Source organism: Thalassophryne amazonica, chromosome 18 (genome assembly GCF_902500255.1).
Source record: "Thalassophryne amazonica chromosome 18, fThaAma1.1, whole genome shotgun sequence".
Classification (NCBI taxonomy): Eukaryota; Metazoa; Chordata; class Actinopteri; order Batrachoidiformes; family Batrachoididae; genus Thalassophryne; species Thalassophryne amazonica.
Genome location: NC_047120.1, coordinates 9,195,048 through 9,219,116, shown reverse-complemented (window position 1 = coordinate 9,219,116; position 24,069 = coordinate 9,195,048). Strand labels below are relative to the sequence as shown.

At 41.1% G+C, this 24,069-nt stretch overlaps 1 protein-coding gene across 1 annotated transcript in view; it reads right to left on the bottom strand.

Annotated features, from left to right (window-relative positions):
- LOC117531557 (V-type proton ATPase 116 kDa subunit a-like) overlaps positions 1 to 24,069 on the bottom strand; it is a 140,074-nt gene that overhangs the window by 1,472 nt on the left and 114,533 nt on the right. Inside the window, 1 exon segment of the mRNA XM_034194678.1 lies at positions 23,822 to 23,993. Within this exon segment, the coding sequence (XP_034050569.1) occupies positions 23,822 to 23,993 (172 nt within the window).

Sequence of the window (24,069 nt, the reverse complement as noted above, 5' to 3'; positions counted from 1 at the left end):
TGATGTGTGGCTCCATCCAGACATGGGTGTGGTGTCTTTTTCTGAAACCCTTCTGCACCAGCAAAATTTCCTCTATATTCATTTTGTAAATTGTTTTGTAAATTGTGTCAGCAGAATGGCCCAAGCAGAGGGTCACCCCTATGAGTCTGGTCTGCTTGAGGTTTCTTCCTCAAATCATCAGAGGGAGTTATTCCTTGCCAGTCGCCTGTGTGCTTGCTCTGGGGGTTGGTAAGGTTAGACCTTACTTGTGTGAAGTGCCTTAAGGCAACTTTGTTGTGATTTGGTGCGATATAAATAAAAATAAATTGAAATTGAAATTAATGACTTTGATGACACTAAGACAAAACTTTGTCATGGCTGATTTGAGACACTGATTAAAATATCACATGGTCAGGTCAGCAGCACAGTGGGACTGTGGGTAGACATTATGTGTGAACACTTGAAGGATCTCACTGTGTGGTTGGCTCATGAAACAATCAAAGCAACTTTGCCAAAAGCTTTTAAAGGGTACATTGCTAACACAACCTGTGTAACTGACTGCACAGAGACACTTACAAGTGAGTCATACAGACACTATTACGCAAATAACACAGTTAAGTATTTAGTGTTTCTCCCTCTGGAATAAATATGTTTATTTCTGACACTTATGGTGGAAAATGTGACATGTACAGAACACAGATCATGTTTTTGTTGTTTTTTTTTTAACATATTTAAAATGTATTGAAAATGCTGTTTTCCTGGTAATAATAACAACTGAAAGAGTCTTATTTTCATCCTTTATTTCCTTCACACAGTGTTCTTTTGTTGTCTGTAACACACATTACACCTGTTAAGTGATGACTGTATTTTTAAAACGGGCAAAATCCAAAATATGTATAAAATGGACAAAATCCGCTATATGTTTAAAATGAACAAAATCTGCTATATGTATAAAATGGACAAAATCTGTGATATATATAATACGGACAAAATCCTTTATATGTTTACAATGGACAAAATCTGAAATATGTATAAAACGGACAAAAGCCACATTATGTATAAAATGGACAAAATCCGTTATATGTTTAAAGCTGACAAAATCTGCTAATGTATAAAATGGACAAAATCCTTTATATGTATAAAACAGACAAAATCTGCAATAGGTATTATATGACAGAATCCTTTGTATGTATAAAATGGACAAAATCTATATGTTTAAAATGACCAAAATCCAGAATATGTATAAAATGGACAAAATCCTTTATATGTATAAAACAGACAAAACCCGCTATATGTTTAAAACGGACAAAATCCTTTAATATGTTTAAAACTGACAAAATCCGCAATATGTAAAAAATGGACAAAATTCTTTATATGTTTAAAAGGAACAAAATCTGCTATATGTATAAAACGGACAAAATCTGCTATATTTTTAAAGCGGACAAAAGCCACTATATGAATAAAAATGACAAAATCCTTTATATGTTTACAATGGACAAAATCCGCTCTACGTATGTATAAAATGGACAAAATCTGGAATATGTTTAAAACAGACAAAATCTGCTATATGTATTAAATGGACAAAATCCTTTATTCGGTGTTTCGCAGTTGTGAAATCTCGCGCCGTCTGGCAGTCCGTGACTCACGCGAGAGATCATTTCAGCAGAGTTCCGGTTTAGGGCACAATGTAAACACACCTCGTGAAGTGTGGACAACAACACAACATTGGCGCACAGCAGAAGTTTATCACAGGTGCTACACCTCCTCTTGATAACCCTCTCAATTTGAGAGAACATGTCGTCATCATAATCGCTCGTGAACTCGCTATATCGGCGCCATCCACATCCTCGCTTTGCCATTGTTTACATGCGCTGCGAGACAGCGGAACTCTGCTGGCACCGCCGTGCATGCTGGGATGTGTAGGCGGCCGCCGGGGCATCATGGGAAACTATGAAACACCGAATATGTTTAAAATGAACAAAATCTGTAATATCCGGGGTATTCAACTTGAGTCCTCAAGGGCCGGTGTCAATTAATGAGGTCATTAGCAGCACTCTGGAGAACTTGACTGCATACTGAGAAGGTAATTCTGCCATATGACTCAGGTCTACACATCTAAAAGTTGCAGGACACCGGCCCTTGAGGACTGGAGTTGAATACGCCTGCACATTATGTATGAAATGGACAAAATCCGCTATATGTATAAAACGGACAAAATGCAGTATATGTATAAAAAGGACAAATTCTGCTATATGTATAAAACAGACAAAAAAATCCTCTGTTTAAAACAGACAAAATCCACTACACACACACACATACACACACACACACACACACATACATACATATACACACACACAGTGGGGAAAATAAGTATTTGACCCCTGTCAGTTTTGCAGGTTTTCCCACCTACAAAGAATGGAGAGGTCTGTAATTTTTATCGTAGGTACACTTCAACTGTGAGAGACAGAATCTAAAAAAAATCCAGTAAATCACATTCTATGATTTTTAAATAATTAATTTGCATTTTATTGCATAAAATAAGTATTTGACCCCCTAGAAAAACAGAGCTTAACAATTGGTACAGAAACATTTGTCTACCATTAGAGAGGTCAGATGTTTCTAAATATGACTTTGATTCTAAATTAGAAGTGACCGCCTGCACCGTATTGGTCGAAAAAATAAAATCAAAAGCCAATTCACTGAAAATATTCTTGCTTGTATGAATAACAATAAGATTCAGTCAGGATAAAGTGCTGGTAACTGGCAACATGACAAAATTATCAAATGTAAACACTAAACATCAGAGGTATAGTACCTGAGGAAATATAAGTGTCTCATGTTTTTTCTTTAGAGTGAATTTCACTGTAAACCTTTAAAAGTATCAGTCATTTGCTTGTGTTTGAAGAACTAACATGTAAACTCACATTTTAAACTTCAACTGTAAACTGTGAGATTTAAACTTTAGTGCATAACATTAGACACAGAGGTGCAAATATACATGAACTTGAACTGAACAGGCTGTAAGTGTAACCTGTGCTTATGTCATAACTGTTAGTCGAGTCTTTGGGGATGTCATAAATTTTGGGTTTCTGACACTTCCTGACAATACCACGGGCGTTATCTCTCGTGAGATTTTCGTGGGTCCTCTGGACGGATGCCAGATTTCACTGCTTGGCATCGGAGTTACCGTGTAGATAAAGGGGTGGAAGAATTAAGCAATTATTTCTACATTTACTTGCTGCAAATGGGGTCCACAAAATGATAGATATGTCAAATATATAAGGGAACACTTAATTTATATTGCAAAAAAGAGGAAGGAGAAGAGGGTGAAGTTATTGAAGAATAGATAAACAGCAGATGTAGTTGAAGTAAAATAGAACATATAAATATTATCTTAGGTACCCACATTGGACAAAGGGATAATCCAGATTATATCTTTGATGGATATAATACACAGACTACATAGATGGAAACCAAAGCGACGCATTACTCCTTCAATTATGATAGAAGTAGAAGCCAGACTGCCTGAAATTTTGGCCTCGGGGTTAGAGAATATTCAATCAGTAGATAGTCTTGTGGATGGCTTGAACTCAGCGCTCAAGGCCACACTGGACAAGGTTGCGCCTCCTCTCTTGAGGACACGCCTTCCCAAGGCATACTCACCTTGGTTTAATGGTTACCTGCGTGACCTTAGGCAGAAGGCTCGAGGTTTTGAATGGAAATGGCGTAGTTCTAAGTTAGAGGTGTTCCATCTTGCATGGCGAGATGCTGTCTTGGATTATAAGCAGGCACTACTGGCTACAAAGCGTGCCTATTATTCTGATTTGATTAATAAAAATAAGCATAATTCCAAGTTTTTGTTTGAAACTGTAGCACTTCTTATTCATGGACAGCCACCTGTTATTCACTCTCCTTTCTCAGCACAGGGCTTCTTGGATTACTTCGAGAAGAAAATTGAGGATATTAGGTTGAGTATATCTCAGCAGGCTTTGGCCCAACCACTGCATACTGCTGTGGAGGTGGATGCGCCCACTGAGGTGGTATCCAGATTTACAGATTTTGATGGTATCTCGCTAGGCGCACTGACGAAGCTTGTGACGTCTGCTAAAAGCACAACCTGTTTAATTGATCCTATACCAACAAAACTGTTTAAGGACCTGTGGCCCATTCTTGGACCAACTGTGCTGGAAATTATAAATCTCTCATTAACTTCTGGATCTGTTCCTAAGTGTTTTAAGTCTGCAGTGATCAAACCATTACTTAAAAAATCTAATCTCGACCCTAGTGTATTGAAGAATTACAGACCGATGTCAAATCTGTCATTTTGTTCTTCACTTAGCCTGGAAAAAGAGTCTGTTGCTCTATAAAAAAGCCCTCCGTAAAGCTAGGACATCTTACTACTCATCACTAATTGAAGAAAATAAGAACAACCCCAGGTTTCTTTTCAGCACTGTAGCCAGGCTGACAAAGAGTCAGAGCTCTATTGAGCCGAGTATTCCTTTAACTTTAACTAGTAATGACTTCATGACTTTCTTTGCTAATAAAATTTTAACTATTAGAGAAAAAATTACTCTTAACCATCCCAAAGACGTATCGTTATCTTTGGCTGCTTTCAGTGATGCCGGTATTTGGTTAGACTCTTTCTCTCTGATTGTTCTGTCTGAGTTATTTTCATTAGTTACTTCATCCAAACCATCAACATGTCTATTAGACCCCATTCCTACCAGGCTGCTCAAGGAAGCCCTACCATTAATTAATGCTTCGATCTTAAATATGATCAATCTATCTTTATTAGTTGGCTATGTACCACAGGCTTTTAAGGTGGCAGTAATTAAACCATTACTTAAAAAGACATCACTTGACCCAGCTATCTTAGCTAATTATAGGCCAATCTCCAACCTTCCTTTTCTCTCAAAAATTCTTGAAAGGGTAGTTGTAAAACAGCTAACTGATCATCTGCAGAGGAATGGTCTATTTGAAGAGTTTCAGTCAGGTTTTAGAATTCATCATAGTACAGAAACAGCATTAGTGAAGGTTACAAATGATCTTCTTATGGCCTCAGACAGTGGACTCATCTCTGTGCTTGTTCTGTTAGACCTCAGTGCTGCTTTTGATACTGCTGACCATAAAATTTTATTACAGAGATTAGAGCATGCCATAGGTATTAAAGGCACTGCGCTGCGGTGGTTTGAATCATATTTATCTAATAGATTACAATTTGTTCATGTAAATGGGGAATCAATCTTATTCACAGACTAAGGTTAATTATGGAGTTCCACAAGGTTCTGTGCTAGGACCAATTTTATTCACTTTATACATGTTTCCCTTAGGCAGTATTATTAGACGGCACTGGTTAAATTTTCATTGTTACGCAGATGATACCCAGCTTTATCTATCCATGAAGCCAGAGGACACACACCAATTAGCTAAACTGCAGGATTGTCTTACAGACATAAAGACATGGATGAGCTCTAATTTCCTGTTTTTAAACTCAGATAAAACTGAAGTTATTGTACTTGGCCCCACAAATCTTAGAAACATGGTGTCTAACCAGATCCTTACTCTGGATGGCATTACCCTGACCTCTAGTAATACTGTGAGAAATCTTGGAGTCATTTTTGATCAGGATATGTCATTCAATGCACATATTAAACAAATATGTAGGACTGCTTTTTTGCATTTGCGCAATATCTCTAAAATGAGAAAGGTCTTGTCTCAGAGTGATGCTGAAAAACTAATTCATGCATTTATTTCCTCTAGGCTGGACTATTGTAATTCATTATTATCAGGTTGTCCTAAAAGTTCCCTGAAAAGCCTTCAGTTAATTCAAAATGCTGCAGCTAGAGTGCTGGCAGGGACTAAAAGGAGAGAGCATATCTCACCCATATTGGCCTCTCTTCATTGGCTTCCTGTTAATTCTAGAATAGAATTTAAAATTCTTCTTCTTACTTATAAGGTTTTGAATAATCAGGTCCCATCTTATCTTAGGGACCTCATAGTAGCATATCACCCCAATAGAGCGCTTCGCTCTCAGACTGCAGGCTTACTTGTAGTTCCTAGGGTTTGTAAGAGTAGAATGGGAGGCAGAGCCTTCAGCTTTCAGGCTCCTCTCCTGTGGAACCAGCTCCCAATTCAGATCAGGGAGACAGACACCCTCTCTACTTTTAAGATTAGGCTTAAAACTTTCCTTTTTGCTAAAGCTTATAGTTAGGGCTGGATCAGGTGACCCTGAACCATCCCTTAGTTATGCTTCTATAGACTTAGACTGCTGGGGGGTTCCCATGATGCACTGAGTGTTTCTTTCTCTTTTTGCTCTGTATGCACCACTCTGCATTTAATCATTAGTGATTGATCTCTGCTCCCCTCCACAGCATGTCTTTTTCCTGGTTCTCTCCCTCAGCCCCAACCAGTCCCAGCAGAAGACTGCCCCTCCCTGAGCCTGGTTCTGCTGGAGGTTTCTTCCTGTTAAAAGGGAGTTTTTCTTTCCCACTGTTGCCAAGTGCTTGCTCACAGGGGGTCGTTTTGACCGTTGGGGTTTTTCTGTAATTATTGTATGGCCTTGCCTTACAATATAAGGCGCCTTGGGGCAACTGTTTGTTGTGATTTGGCGCTATATAAATAAAATTGATTTGATTTGATTTGATTTGTTCTAAAATCCTGGAAAAAGTGGTCTCGCGACAGCTCGTGGACTACCTCACTGAGAATAATCTTTTTGAGCCACTGCAGGCTGCTTTTAGAAAATTTCACTCCACAGAGACAGCACTTACTAAAGTAGTGAATGACCTTTTGCGAGCAACGGACTCGGATATCACTACGGTCCTGGTGCTGCTGGATCTTAGTGCTGCATTTGACACTGTGGATTACCATATTCTACTCAATAGGCTGGAGAATCACTTTGGGATTACTGGAACTGCTCTTGCATGGTTGACGTCGTACCTGTCCAGTCGTTCCTACTGTGTATTGTGTAATGGAACCTCCTCCGATCATAGAGACATGAAGTTTGGGGTTTCTCAGGGATCCGTTTTGGGCCCCTTGCTTTTTTCTCTTTATGTAGCACCCCTCGGGAATATATTGCGGCGTTTTGGAATTCCCTTTCATTGCTATGCTGATGACACTCAATTGTATATGCCAATAACTGCTGGTAATCTTACTCACATAAAATCCTTGGAAGATTGTCTTGCATCAGTAAGAAGTTGGATGTCTATGGTGACCAAAAAGTTATGGTTTTTGGTCCAGCGAGATATCGGCATCAATTTGATCAGCTAGCATTTAGCTTAGGTTCGTGTGTTATACATCATACGGATAAAGTGAGGAACCTTGGAGTAATTTTTGATCCTGCGTTGTCCTTTGATCTCCACATTAGAGACATTACAAGGACTGCCTTCTTCCATTTGCGAAATATAGCGAGGATTCGTCCTATTCTGTCTATGGCTGATGCTGAGACTTTGATTCATGCGTTTCTCTTCTAGATTGGACTATTGTAATGCTGTATTCTCTGGCTTACCGCAGTCCAGGATCAGGGGTCTTCAATTGGTTCAGAATGCTGCTGCCAGACTTTTGACACGGAGCAGAAAGGTTGACCACATTACGCCAATCTTGGCGTCCCTGCACTGGCTTCCTGTTTCTGCAAGATCGGATTTTAAAGTACTGATTTTAGTTTATAAAATTGTTCATGGACTTGCACCTCCCTATCTGGCTGACTTGATAAGCCCCTATGTACCAGCTCGGGCCCTGCGTTCTCAGGGTGCAGGACTTCTGTGTGTTCCCAGGGTGAATAAAAAGTCTGCCGGTCACAGAGCTTTTTCCTATCGTGCCCCAGCTCTGTGGAATGATCTGCCGGCACACATTCGGCAGTCGGACACTGTGGAGACCTTTAAAGACTTTAAAGACTCATTTATTTTCCCTGTTTTATCATTAGTGTTATGATGTGTTTTTAATCTTGTATTCTTTTACTGCTGTCTTTCTTTTATGGTTGTTTTTATTGTGTTTTAAATTTTTAATTGTTTTTTATGTTGTGAAGCACCTTGAGACGATTTTGTCGTGAATTGGCGCTATATAAATTAATAAATTTGAATTTGAATTTCAAAATCTTGCAATAGGTGTAATTGTGATGTACTTTTGTGGGACATATTATATGGGTGATTGTTATAGCACGATTGCATTGGTACAATTTTTTTTTTCAATTATTGGGGATGCTCAAAAAGGACCCTGCTAACATTTATCTGTGTGCAGTAAAATAATGGATGTAATCTCTTGGAGAAATACCATCAGGTTAGTGCAGGTTTGTGCTGATTTATATTGTTATTGAGGGGGTATATATACATATTAAGATATACCCTCCCAGAAGATTGGAATGGAATACCTAACATTGTTTCCTTATCCCTCATCAACCACTACTAATGTGATGGGAAGGGACTTAATTCAGTATTTCAGGGATTATTGAGCAAAAGGAAACCTGTTAGTATTTATATTTATTTAAATGTACTGCATTTAAAATATATGCCAGTTCTCCTATTGATGTCCTAGGAGTACCTAGCAGGGTGCCTGATGAATCAGAACCAGTGGTTCTCACTCACTCATCACTCATCTTCAACCGCTTATCTGAGATTGGGTCACGGAGGCAACAGCTCTAGCAGGGGACCCCAGACTTCCCTCCCCTGTGCCACACTGACCACCTCTGACTGGGGGACCCTGAGGCGTTCCCAGGTCAGTGTGGAGATATAATCTCACCACCTAGTCCTGGGTCATCCCCAGGGTCTCCTCCCAGGTGGACATGCCTGGAACACCTCCCTAGGAAGGCACCCAGGAGGCATCATTACCAGATGCCCGAACCACCTTAGCTGGCTCCTTTCAATGTGAAGGAGCAGCGGCTTTACTCCAAGCTCCCCACGGATGGCTGAACGTCTCACCCTATCTCTAAGGGAGACACCAGCCACCCTGCTAAGGAAACCCATTTCGGCCTCTTGTACCCACAATCTAGTTCTTTCGGTCATGACCCAAACCTCATGACCATAGGTGAGAGTAGGAATAAAGATTGACCCAGAGGTACATAAACTCCTTCCCTTGGGGCAAGACCGTATTCCCTATCCGGGGTAGGCAATCCATCGGTTTCCTGCTCAGAACCATGGCCTCAGATTTACAAGTGCTCATCCTCATCCCAACCAGGATTGGTGACAAGGCGCAGCCCTGGCATGGGCCAACCAACACTGGAAATAAGTCCGACATACTGCCAAGCACCAGAAAACAGCTCTCGCTTTGTGAGTACAGAGATTGGATGGCCCTGAGAAGGGACTCCCCTCACTCCATACTCCAGCAGCACCTCTCACAGTATCTCTCGGGTTACCCGATCATACACCTTCTCCAAGTCCACAAAACACATGTAGACTGGATGGGTATACTCCCAGGCACCCTCCAGGATTCTTGTGAGAGTGAAGAGCTGGTCGGTTGTTCCACAACCAGGACGGAACCCCATTGTTCCTCTTCAGTCAGAGGTTCGACTATCTGCTGAACCCTCCTTTCCAGCACCCTGGAGTAGACTTTACCAGGGAGGCTGAGTATTGTGATGCTCCTGTAGTTGGCACACACTCTCTGGCCCTCCTGAAATTTAGAACTGGTGGTTCTAAAGTGCAAAAAATGTGGATGCAATCAATTATTTTTATTTCAATCTGCAAAGATGAATAATCTGACCAGAGACTTTGTGATGGGACTATATGAATAATTCACAGCCATTTCATTGAGGGCTCACTTAAACATTTTATTCTAGCAAAAAAAAAGAGTGTTGTAAATTTCTTCCAAACAATATTACATCTGACTGCTCTGCAATCAGAGCCCTGAATAGACTAAAGACGTGCTAAGGGATTGGCTATGAATTTGGCATCAATAACCTAATAGCTGACTGAGTTGGTAGACTGTTTTGGCAAGTGGTGGGCTGGTACATTAATTTCTATTTTATTTAAATTGACTTGACTTTAGCTGTACATATACTGGTCCTATGTATAAGACATTTGTCTCAAATGCATCACCACTGCCTTAGACAACAAATGAGGGGTGCCCTCCCCTTATTAAATGTTACAGCACTCTCTTAATGAAACCATACATTTAATCTTCCTTCCTGAGGCAAAAGATCTGGAAGACCTGGATGAGGATGAAGACCAATGTGGTTTCATTGCCGAATTAAAATATTGCGCTAAGTGTTAAAACATATAGGCCACGAGTCTTTTTTTAGAGATGAATTCTGTTTTTGCTGTATTTTTTCATTTATCAATTTTATTATTAACTTTGATTCACTGATATGCCGTGTAGATTCTGCAATGATCAATGTTTGCTACTCTTACTCTGGCAGGAAAGTACTGCTTACATAATTTTTGCTGTTGATATAGATATTGCAATGAAGTAACTGTTTATACACCATTGGGAGTGTATGATTATGGGGTTTTGTTTCTGGATGTTGTTGATGTATGGCTTTCGCTTTGCATGGTAGAGTTTTAACTTGCACTTGTAGATGTAGCAGTGAACTGTGTTAACTGACAAAGGTTTTCTGAACTGTTCCTGAGCCCATGCGGTAAGATCCTTTACACAATGATGTTGGTTTTTAATGCAGTGCCGCCTGAGGGATCAAAGGTCACGGGCATTCAATGTTGGTTTTCGGCCTTGCCGTTTGTAGCGGAAAGCTGTGATCAAACAGCCAACATCTTAAGCTTGCTTTAAGATGAGGCCATTGGGTTTCTTCAAAGAAAGATAAAGTCCATACAGCAGGGCCTGGTAAATCTCCAGGTGTCAAAGAGGAGACACTTTAAGCCATGCACAGCTTGGATCTGTCAACAAAACCCACCATATTCAGGATTTAAAACTCCCCCAAAGTGCATTCCACACGTAGCTGTGAATTCTTATCAATTCCCCAAACCAGACGCAACTCAGCACCCCTTTCACAGCTCTGCTATGACCCCTTTGGGATGATTTGGGAAGGACAGGATTGATTTCCTGCAAGACTCCAAACTCCTAACCTCATTTTAAAAAGGAAATTTCATTGTATTGTCGTAGCAAAAGAAAAAAGAAAAAAAAAACAGAGAAAAGGAAACATGTCACTCTTTTCTATTTATGCATGAAAGTATTATATTTGATGTGTTATACTCTGTTCATTGGGGAATGTTTACTTAGTGTGTTCTTATATGTGTGTGTGTGTGTGTGTGTGTGTGTGTGTGTGTGTGTGTGTGTGTGTGTGTGTGTGTGTGTGTGTGTGTGTGTGTGTGTGTGTGTGTGTGTGTGTGTGTGTGTGTGTGTGTGTGGTATATAATTACAGGTAAACCAGTTACAAGATTTATTCTGCAGGACTTAGTTTGGTTTCAAAGCGGAATGTTGGAACCACGCTGATTTATATATATAAAACTAGACAAAGGAAACTCCAGAAACTACGTTACCCAGAACTCTTGGGGGTGGAGCTTATTAAACCTTTAAAAGAGCTCGCGCCAGGGAATTCGCTCTCTTACGCTTTTGGCTCTTACTCTTACACTCTTCACTCTTCTCCTCTCTCCACGCTTCCTTGAGTCTAAAGACGCGCCTAGCCGTCAGTAGAAAAAGATTTATGACCCTTTGTCTAAAGCCACGTGCTACTTAAGATTCATTCTTGTTTGGCGTACTGACAAGAATTTACTTTATTTTTCCGACAGATAACTTTTGCAACCTTTATCAAGTTAAACGCGCCGGCGCATTTAACTTCCTTTTTCAAATTTTCAAATTAAAACCTTTTTCTTCTTCAAACTCTAAATTCCTTTCATGAACATTTTTCTTCTAAAGTCAGCTATTCTTGCATTGAATCCTGATTTGACCAAGCTTACAAAAGACGACGACGAAAGACGAATTTTTGATTTTTGATAGAGAATAAAGATGCTCAAACCTTTATTCTGACAAGCCATACTCCAGAGCGCTGCAGAGAAAACATCCAGGTCAGCTGAGACGTTCAACAGCGACTTGAACTGCCGCCGCGAAACCACAGCACAATAACAGAAATCATCCCCGCCACTGACGAGACCGAGCGGGTCGGACCGGCAGAGCCTCTTTGTCAAGGTCCCTGACGAAGCTGTGTGGTGAACAGAGCGTCGACTGAACCAGACGATTCCAGCATCGGACCTCACGGAGACCTGCTGCACTGCGCAAAGTAAGACCAGGCTATGTTGTCAGATAATCTATCAGGTTAACAAATACCAAAGTAAATTACCTATTAAATTAGGACGAATCTTACTCCTAAAACTCCCGCTACGAAACCAAACTATCAGAACATCATATAATCATTGCTCATTGACGGTTGAAATCATTAAATCGATCACTGTGATATGTCCTGTTATTTAACTCCTGCCAGGGTTAAATCAATATCTTAAACGTGTGAAGTTGTCTATGATTTTTGTATGGTTTTACAGAGGGTGTCGGATCTGACCTGCGGAGCTTATCCTTTAGAAACTGACGCTGATTAATTAAATTGAGACTAATCAATTAATGAATGTTTAAACTAAAAAGTACTTATACTTTGAAATAAGTGGTGCCCCGAGATAAAATTATCCACTAGTGATAATTTTCAATATTCCAAAACATTATTATATTCATCCTGTGACTCTTTTCCCTACAGGCTGGTTCAGGGTCACCTGATCCAGCCCTAACGATAAGCTTTAGCAAAAAGGAAAGTTTTATGCCTAATCTTAAAAGTAGAGAGGGTGTCTGTCTCCCTGATCCGAATTGGGAGCTGGTTCCAGAGGAGCGGAGCCTGAAAGCTGAAGGCTCTGCCTCCCATTCTACTCTTACAAACCCTAGGAACTACAAGTAAGCCTGCAGTCTGAGAGCGAAGCGCTCTATTGGGGTGATATGGTACTATGAGGTCCCTAAGATAAGATGGGACCTGATTATTCAAAACCTTATAAGTAAGAAGAAGAATTTTAAATTCTATTCTGGAATTAACAGGAAGCCAATGAAGAGAGGCCAATATGGGTGAGATATGCTCTCTCCTTCTAGTCCCTGTCAGTACTCTAGCTGCAGCATTTTGAATTAACTGAAGGCTTTTCAGGGAACTTTTAGGACAACCTGATAATAATGAATTACAATAGTCCAGCCTAGAGGAAATAAATGCATGAATTAGTTTTTCAGCATCACTCTGAGACAAGACCTTTCTAATTTTAGAGATATTGCGCAAATGCAAAAAAGCAGTCCTACATATTTGTTTAACATGCGCATTGAATGACATATCCTGATCAAAAATGACTCCAAGATTTCTCACAGTATTACTAGAGGTCAGGGTAATGCCGTCCAGAGTAAGGATCTGGTTAGACACCATGTTTCTAAGATTTGTGGGGCCAAGTACAATAACTTCAGTTTTATCTGAGTTTAAAAGCAGGAAATTAGAGGTCATCCATGTCTGCAGTTTAGCTAATTTGAGTGTGTCCTCTGGCTTCATGGATAGATAAAGCTGAGTATCATCTGCGTAACAATGAAAATTTAAGCAATGCTGTCTAATAATACTGCCTAAGGGAAGCATGTATAAAGTGAATAAAATTGGTCCTAGCACAGAACCTTGTGGAACTCCATAATTAACCTTAGTCTGTGAAGAAGATTCCCCATTTACATGAACAAATTGTAATCTATTAGATAAATATGATTCAAACCACTGCAGCGCAATGCCTTTAATACCTATGGCATGCTCTAATCTCTGTAATAAAATTTTATGGTCAACAGTATCAAAAGCATTCACTGAGGTCTAACAGAACAAGCACAGAGATGAGTCCACTGTCTGAGGCCATAAGAAGATCATTTGTAACCTTCACTAATGCTGTTTCTGTACTATGATGAATTCTAAACCCTGACTGAAACTCTTCAAATAGACCATTCCTCTGCAGATGATCAGTTAGCTGTTTTACAACTACCCTTTCAAGAATTTTTGAGAGAAAAGGAAGGTTGGAGATTGGCCTATAATTAGCTAAGATAGCTGGGTCAAGTGATGGCTTTTTAAGTAATGGTTTAATTACTGCCACCTTAAAAGCCTGTGGTACATAGCCAACTAATAAAGACAGATTGATCACATGTAAGATCGAAGCATTAATTAATGGTAGGGCTTCCTTGAGCAGCCTGGTAGGAATGGGGTCTAATAGACATGTTGATGGTTTGGATGAAGTAACTAATGAAAATACCTCAGACAGAACAATCGGAGAGAACAAGTCTAACCAAATCACTGAAAGCAGCCAAAGAGAACGATATGTCTTTGGGATGATTATGAGTAATTTTTTCTCTAATAGTTAAAATTTTATTAGCAAAGAAAGTCATGAAGTCATTACTAGTTAAAGTTAAAGGAATACTCAGCTCAATAGAGCTCTGACTCTTTGTCAGCCTGGCTACAGTGCTGAAAAGAAACCTGGGGTTGTTCTTATTTTCTTCAATTAGTGATGAGTAGTAAGATGTCCTAGCTTTACGGAGGGCTTTTTTATAGAGCAACAGACTCTTTTTCCAGGCTAAGTGAAGATCTTCTAAATTAGTGACACACCATTTCCTCTCCAACTTCCGGCTTATCTGCTTTAAGCTGCGAGTTTGTGAGTTATACCACGGAGTCAGGCACTTCTGATTTAAGGCTCTCTTTTTCAGAGGAGCTACAGCATCCAAAGTTGTCCTCAATGAGGATATAAAACTATTGACGAGATAATCCCAAAGACGTATCGTTATCTTTGGCTGCTTTCAGTGATGCCGGTATTTGGTTAGACTCTTTCTCTCCGATTGTTCTGTCTGAGTTATTCTCATTAGTTACTTCATCCAAACCATCAACATGTTTATTAGACCCCATTCCTACCAGGCTGCTCAAGGAAGCCCTACCATTATTTAATGCTTCGATCTTAAATATGATCAATCTATCTTTGTTAGTTGGCTATGTACCACAGGCTTTTAAGGTGGCAGTAATTAAACCATTACTTAAAAAGCCATCACTTGACCCAGCTATCTTAGCTAATTATAGGCCAATCTCCAACCTTCCTTTTCTCTCAAAAATTCTTGAAAGGGTAGTTGTAAAACAGCTAACTGATCATCTGCAGAGGAATGGTCTATTTGAAGAGTTTCAGTCAGGTTTTAGAATTCATCATAGTACAGAAACAGCATTAGTGAAGGTTACAAATGATCTTCTTATGGCCTCGGACAGTGGACTCATCTCTGTGCTTGTTCTGTTAGATCTCAGTGCTGCTTTTGATACTGTTGACCATAAAATTTTATTACAGAGATTAGAGCATGCCATAGGTATTAAAGGCACTGCGCTGCGGTGGTTTGAATCATATTTGTCTAATAGATTACAATTTGTTCATGTAAATGGGGAATCTTCTTCACAGACTAAAGTTAATTATGGAGTTCCACAAGGTTCTGTGCTAGGACCAATTTTATTCACTTTATACATGCTTCCCTTAGGCAGTATTATTAGACGGTATTGCTTAAATTTTCATTGTTACGCAGATGATACCCAGCTTTATCTATCCATGAAGCCAGAGGACACACACCAATTAGCTAAACTGCAGGATTGTCTTACAGACATAAAGACATGGATGACCTCTAATTTCCTGCTTTTAAACTCAGATAAAACTGAAGTTATTGTACTTGGCCCCACAAATCTTAGAAACATGGTGTCTAACCAGATCCTTACTCTGGATGGCATTACCCTGACCTCTAGTAATACTGTGAGAAATCTTGGAGTCATTTTTGATCAGGATATGTCATTCAAAGTGCATATTAAACAAATATGTAGGACTGCTTTTTTGCATTTACGCAATATCTCTAAAATCAGAAAGGTCTTGTCTCAGAGTGATGCTGAAAAACTAATTCATGCATTTATTTCCTCTAGGCTGGACTATTGTAATTCATTATTATCAGGTTGTCCTAAAAGTTCCCTAAAAAGCCTTCAGTTAATTCAAAATGCTGCAGCTAGAGTACTGACGGGGACTAGAAGGAGAGAGCATATCTCACCCATATTGGCCTCTCTTCATTGGCTTCCTGTTAATTCTAGAATAGAATTTAAAATTCTTCTTCTTACTTATAAGGTTTTGAATAATCAGGTCCCATCTTATCTTAGGGACCTCGTAGTACCATATTACCCCAATAGAGCGCTTCGCTCTCAGACTGCAGGCTTACTTGTAGTTCCTAGGGTTTGTAAGAGTAGAATGGGAGGCAGAGCCTTCAGCTTTCAGGCTCCTCTCCTGTGGAACCAGCTCCCAATTCAGATCAGGGAGACAGACACCCTCTCTACTTTTAAGATTAGGCTTAAAACTTTCCTTTTTGCTAAAGCTTATAGTTAGGGCTGGATCAGGTGACCCTGAACCATCCCTTAGTTATGCTGCTATAGACGTAGACTGCTGGGGGGTTCCCATGATGCACTGTTTCTTTTCTTTTTGCTCTGTATGCACCACTCTGCATTTAATCATTAGTGATCGATCTCTGCTCCCCTCCACAGCATGTCTTTTTCCTGGTTCTCTCCCTCAGCCCCAACCAGTCCCAGCAGAAGACTGCCCCTCCCTGAGCCTGGTTCTGCTGGAGGTTTCTTCCTGTTAAAAGGGAGTTTTTCCTTCCCACTGTAGCCAAGTGCTTGCTCACAGGGGGTCGTTTTGACCGTTGGGGTTTTACATAATTATTGTATGGCCTTGCCTTACAATATAAAGCGCCTTGGGGCAACTGTTTGTTGTGATTTGGCGCTATATAAAAAAAAATTGATTGATTGATTGATAATCTATCTCACTCACAGAGTTTAGGAAGCTACTCTGCCCTGTGTTGGTATATGGCATTGGAGAACATAAGGAAAAACATCTGCAGTATAATGATTAAAAACACAAGAGGAGACGGACAATCCAGATTAAAAAGAACACAAACATGATCAGGAATAAAAATGTCCTCAGAATAATATCAAGACTGAGAGAACTAAGATCCTAAACCTGACCTTTGCTGTGTGTGGGACCAGACATACATTGGATCAGATTAAAAGATTCCATCAAACTGATGAATTTAGCAGCAGATTTATCTAAAGCATCATCAGCGTGGAACTGAAAATCACCACCAAATAAAGCCTCGGCAACTTGAGAATTGTAGACAAAAAGTCACTAAAGTCCTTGAGGAAGGAGCTGCACTGAGCGGGTGGACAACACAATAATGTCAGGTTTTGGCCCTGAGCAGGGTGTTGGTTTTGTTTTTTCCTCCTTTCTTTTACCCACCATCTGCTCCTGCTTTGCTTTATTAGTTGTTTCTTTTCATCACCTGTTTTCTCTCTGTTCTATTTTGCTTTGTCACTTTGTTTCCTTTGTTTCTTTTCATACTTCTGTCATGGTTTAGTTCCGTTCTTGTTTTTCTCAGTCAGTCTGTGTTTTCATTGTTTATCATTTAGTTATTATCTGTTTATTTTTGCTATTCTCTTTTCTATTATTATCTGTTCTGCTTTAGTATCGGGTTTTTGGTTTCTGTTCTGTTCTAGTTTTCTTCAGCTGGTTTGTGGTTGCATTACTGATCATTTATCACTTGTTTATTTTCTCATTTGTGTTTTCAGTTACATTGTAACATTGGGTTTTGTATCTGTTATCATGTAGTCTCCATTTTTCTTGTTGTTCTGCTTTAGTATTCATTTGTTCATGTATTCCCTGATCAGTTCTCATGTTCTTTTATTCTGTCTTGTGTTTGGCTTGGTTCATAGTTCCCTGTTTCACTCCACGCCCTGCACCTGCCATTATGTCTTCATCCTGCTCGCATCCCTGTTTGTGTTGTCACATCATGTCACTTCACCAGCTCTGTGCCCTCCTCTCACACTTTCATCCAGTCTACTTTGTGTTTTCATTTACTCCCGCTCTTGCACCAGCTCACGTGTCTTTGTTAGGGTTAGGGAGAGCACACTCCCTTCCTCACTATCTTGCCCCATCCATACTCTTTATCCACCAGCCACACCCCCTTTCTAGATACTTCTCCTCATGTGCACCTTGTTAACACCTGCTTATTTAATTTCCTCCCAGCAACCACACCTTTGCCAGTTTGTCGTCACTTCTAGCACACATTCCAGCCTTTTGTATTCAGTCCTGATTTGTCTTGCCATGTACCTGAATCTTGCTCCGTGTTTCTTGGCCGCGCCTTTTGCCTCAGCCCTTGTGTCAGTGTTTGCTCATGCCTCCGACCCCTACCTGGATATGACTGCGTTTTTGCCTTACCCTGTTTGTACCTCTGCTCCGCTGCCTGACAACCTGTGTACTGAACCTCAGCCTGGAATAAAAATGACAACTACTTTTACTCCAAAGCCTGGTCTGGGAGTTTGTATTGTGGGTCCACCCTCTCCGGGTGCTGGACTCCCGCCCGGCTTGACAAATAAAAAGGATTCATTCTGCCGACTTTTAAAATTTGTAATTCAAATGATGAGAATGACTCTGATCTCAACCGTCGGAACACACAGCTGCTCTTACAAACCACAGCGAGTCCTCAGAGGACTATTTCTCTGTGCTAGGTTTCAGTCAGAAATAAAAAGTCCAGCTCCTTGCATCAAATATAATCATTCAAGAAAAAAAATCTTATTAGTAACAGAGCGCTCATTTAACAGTGCTATTCTGAGAGTAGCAGACTGCCGGGGGACGGCACACAAGACCCACAGAGACAAACCACTGTGTCCGTAGGTTTCATTCACATATATATACTCAACAAAAATATAAACGCAACACTTTTGGTTTTGCTCCCATTTTGTATGAGATGAACTCAAAGATCTAAAACTTTTTCCACATACACAATATCACCATTTCCCTCAAATATTGTTCACAAACCAGTCGAAATCTGTGATAGTGAGCACTTCTCCTTTGCTGAGATAATCCATCCCACCTCACAGGTGTGCCATATCAAGATGCTGATTAGACACCATGATTAGTGCACAGGTGTGCCTTAGACTGTCCACAATAAAAGGCCACTCTGAAAGGTGCAGTTTTGTTTTATTGGGGGGGATACCAGAGAGTATCTGGTGTGACCACCATTTGCCTCAAGCAGTGCAAAACATCTCCTTCGCATAGAGTTGATCAGGTTGTCAATTGTGGCCTGTGGAATGTTGGTCCACTCCTCTTCAATGGCTGTGCGAAGTTGCTGGATATTGGCAGGAACTGGTACAGACTGTCGTATACGCCGGTCCAGAGCATCCCAAACATGCTCAATGGGTGACATGTCCGGTGAGTATGCCGGCCATGCAAGAACTGGGACATTTTCAGCTTCCAAGAATTGTGTACAGATCCTTGCAACATGGGGCCGTGCATTATCCTGCTGCAACATGAGGTGATGTTCTTGGATGTATGGCACAACAATGGGCCTCAGGATCTCGTCACGGTATCTCTGTGCATTCAAAATGCCATCAATAAAATGCACCTGTGTTCTTCGTCCATAACAGACGCCTGCCCATACCATAACCCCACCGCCACCATGGGCCACTCGATCCACAACATTGACATCAGAAAACCGCTCACCCACACGACGCCACACACGCTGTCTGCCATCTGCCCTGGACAGTGTGAACCGGGATTCATCCGTGAAGAGAACACCTCTCCAACGTGCCAAATGCCAGCGAATGTGAGCATTTGCCCACTCAAATCAGTTACGACGACGAACTGGAGTCAGGTCGAGACCTCGATGAGGACGACGAGCATGCAGATGAGCTTCCCTGAGACGGTTTCTGACAGTTTGTGCAGAAATTCTTTGGTTATGCAAACCGATTGTTTCAGCAGCTGTCCGAGTGGCTGGTCTCAGACGATCTTGGAGGTGAACATGCTGGATGTGGAGGTCCTGGGCTGGTGTGGTTACACGTGGTCTGCGGTTGTGAGGCTGGTTGGATGTACTGCCAAATTCTCTGAAACGCCTTTGGAGACGGCTTATGGTAGAGAAATGAACATTCAATACACGAGCAACAGCTCTGGTTGACATTCCTGCTGTCAGCATGCCAATTGCACGCTCCCTCAAATCTTGCGACATCTGTGGCATTGTGCTGTGTGATAAAACTGCACCTTTCAGAGTGGCCTTTTATTGTGGGCAGTCTAAGGCACACCTGTGCACTAATCATGGTGTCTAATCAGCATCTTGATATGGCACACCTGTGAGGTGGGATGGATTATCTCAGCAAAGGAGAAGTGCTCACTATCACAGATTTAGACTGGTTTGTGAACAATGTTTGAGGGAAATGGTGATATTGTGTATGTGGAAAAAGTTTTAGATCTTTGAGTTCATCTCATACAAAATGAGAGCAAAACCAAAAGTGTTGCATTTATATTTTTGTTGAGTGTGTGTGTGTATATATATATATATGTGTGTGTATGTAGTACAGCCAGTACATTCTGAGTTATAGCCCCCAAAAATGAGTAGGGTCTTTGGATGTTATCTACCTTAAAAGTTCCTAAGGGCCCCTTCACACATAATACAACTAAGTACAAATCAGGGTGAATCACGGCAGAACAGCTCGTATGAGTGAACCATGAAAACGCATGCACGATGCCGCTGCGAGGGTTTTGTGCATGTGGGAACACAGTGGGAGCAGCTGGAGTATGTGTAACCACGTCGTGCAAGCTACTGTAAAAATAAAAAAAAATAAAAATACATGCCACCCATGGGATTCGAACCTGCAATTTCCACAAGCTCTGATTGCCAGCCAGAAACTTTTCCACTGCACTACCACCGCTGTCCTGTAAAAGGTGCAGGAAAATGCCTGATATCAAGAAGGACATGGACATATTTAAAAAAATAAATAAAACCACACACCATATATAAACACAGCATTTTAATGAATCCTTCTTATCAAGCTGGAAATACAAGTATGATCCCTCTGTTCCTCTGTAGATGACCCATGGTCATAGACAGTCACAAAATGACATGAATGGCAGGGAACTCTTATCATGTCAACATCTGCTGGTGGCACGTCCAGCATGTCCTGCCTGACATGCATGTCTTGTGGATGGCGCGCCGCAGGACAGACACTGCGTCATGTGGAACAGAGCTCACGTGGATGACGTGACATTCAGATCACCTGCTGTATGTTATGATCTGACAGTGCGTTTCACCTGGGGCAGCCTGTCAATGTGCGCACTGTGCGCGCGCTCGCTGCAGCCCATTGCAACAGCATAAAAACAGATATACATTTTTATGTCAGTCCACTGGAGGACAGCAGTCAGACACATGCATGTCACAGTGGACAGTTCTTAGTTCATGTCTGTCCAAACACAGTATGTGTTCCCCAGCTGTGACGTCCAAAACCACAGACCTCCACAGCCGCTCCTGTCAGCAAACACACCCCTGTGTCTGCAAAGCCACACTTGTGGAGATACTTAGACAAATTTCACATCCAGCTCGACAGTCTGCTGACTGTTGTCGTGTTAACAGCGTGAATGGCCACACATTTTCTAAGTGCCAAGCAAGCGGTGTTTGATGTTCATGTGTGTCAGCTCGAATTTGGCCGACACCTGCCGCTGGTGTGCGCAAATAGTTAGCAACAGGTGTACGAGGTGTTAGAGTAAGCTGCGATTTTACACGTATTGCATACGATTCCTGCTTCATGCGCACTTCATGTGCAATTCAACCACATCGGTACTACAACCCCAATTCCAATGAAGTTGGGACATTGTGTAGAATGAATATAAAACAGAATACAATGATTTGCAAATCCTCTTCAACTTATATTCAATTAAATACACCACAAAGAAAAGATCTTTAATGTTCAAACTGATAAACTTTATTGTTTTTGTGCAAATATTTGCTAATTTTGAAATGGATGCCTGCAACACGTTTCAAAAAAACTGGGACAGTGGTATGTTTACCACTGTGTTACATCACCTTTCCTTCTAACAACACTCAAAAAGTGTTTGGGAACTGAGGAGACTCATGATTGGATATAAAAGGAGCATCACCAAAAGTGTCTGCATTAAAAAATAGTCCATCAGTTTAAGAACAATGTTTCGCAACATTCAGTTGCAAGGAATTTTGGGATTCCATCATCTACAGTCCATAATATAATCAGAAGATTCTGAGAGTCTGGAGAACTTTCTACATGTAAGCGGCAAAGCCGAAAACCGTCATTGAATGCCCGTGACCTTCAATCCCTCAGGCAGCACTGCATTAAAAACTGACATCATTGTGTAAAGGATCTTACCGCGTGGGCTCAGGAACAATTCAGAAATCTATTGTCAGTTAACACAGTTCGTCGCTACATCTACAAGTGCAAGTTAAAATTCTATCATGCAAAGTGAAAGCCATACATCAACAATATCCAGAAACACCGCCACCTTCTCTGGGCCTGAGCTCATTTGAAATGGACAGACGCAAAGTGGAAAAGTGTGCTGTGGTCTGATGAGTCCATGTTTCAAATTGTTTTTGGAAATCATGGACGTCGTATCCTCCAGACAAAAGAGGAGAAAGACCATCCAGATTGTTACCAGCACAAAGTTCAAAAGCCAGAATCTGTGATGTATGGGAGTGTTTTAGTTCCCATGACATGGGCAACTTACACATCTGTGATGGCACCATCAATGCTGAAAGGTACATCCAGGTTTTGGAGCAACACATGCTGCCATCCAAGCAATGTCTTTTTCAGGGACGTCCCTGCTTATTTCAGCAAGACAATGCCAAGCCACATTCTTCAAGTGTTACAACAGCGTGGATTCGTAGTAAAAGAGTGCGGGTACTTGACTGGCCTAGCTGCAGTCCAGACCTGTTGCCCATTGAAAACGTGTGGCGCATTATGAAGCGCAAAATACGTCAACCGAGACCCCGGACTGTTGAACAACTGAAGTCGTACATCAAGCAAGAATGGCAAAGAATTCCACCTACAAAGTTTCAACAATTTAGTGTCCTCAGTTCCCAAACGCTTATTGAGTGTTGTTAGAAGGAAAGGTGATGTAACACAGTGGTAAACATACCACTGTCCCAGCTTTTTTGAAACATGTTGCAGGCACCCATTTCAAAATGAGCAAATATTTGCACAAAAACAATAAAGTTTATCAGTTTGAACATTAAATATCTTGTCTTTGTATTCAATTGTATATAGGTTCAAGAGGATTTACAAATCATTGTATTCTGTTTTATATTCATTCTACACAATGTCCCAACTTCATGGGAATTGGTTGTATGTGTGAAGGGGCCCAAAGTAAAAGCAGCAGAAGACAAATCAAACTTTCGTCCTGGATCAGTTCAGGTCTGACAACTACTAACAGCCTCCAAAACACTGATCAGTGAAGCCACCACAACAGTCACACTCTTCTTATTGCTGCTCTCTACCTCAAGATGGCGCTCTTTATGTGTGAGTGCTGATCTGGACCCTTCCAGCCAGCAGGAACTAAGACTCCCTGTGGCAGTAGGACCTGGTCCTCAGGATTTAGTTCCTGTGACTGTTGCTGCAGAAGGTCACACGCTTTTCAATATCAGACATTTTATTACATGTTAATAAACTTTATTGGTTTTTGTTTTGTTCAGTTGATTTTGGAATTTGGAAGTTTGAAGAATGAAATCAAAAGTTCTGTCAAATTTACTCATCAACAGTTTTCAATTGTTCAGTTAACGCAGCATGTGTGCGTGTGTGTATGTGTTTGCACGCGTGTCGTGTCTATGTGTGTGTATATGCGTGTGTATGTGCATGTGTGTGTATGTGCACGTGTGTCTATGTGTGTATGCACGTGTGTGTTTATGTGCATGTGTGTGTCTATGTGCACATGTGTGTCTATGTGTGTGTATATGCGTGTCTATGTGCACGTTTGTGTCTATGTGGGTGTATGCGCGTGTCTATGTGCACATGTGTGTCTCCGTGTCTATGTGTGCGTATGTGCACGTGTGTGTCTATGTGCGTGTGTGTCTTGCTTACCAGTGCAGGCGCAGGGCGTGCAGGAAGGCAGACAGACCCTCCATGACAAGTAGGATGGCAACGGTGAGGGTGGCAAAGACTGAGAATATGATGGACAGACCAAGAAACCCTCCACCGCTGTGGGACGACAGACCCAAGTGCATGACCATGGACCACAGCACCTCAGACAGCTCTGAACACAACACAAAGGAAAGACCTTTAGCACCTTTCCACCAGTGCAGCTGAACATGCAGTTGTGTGTGTGTGTG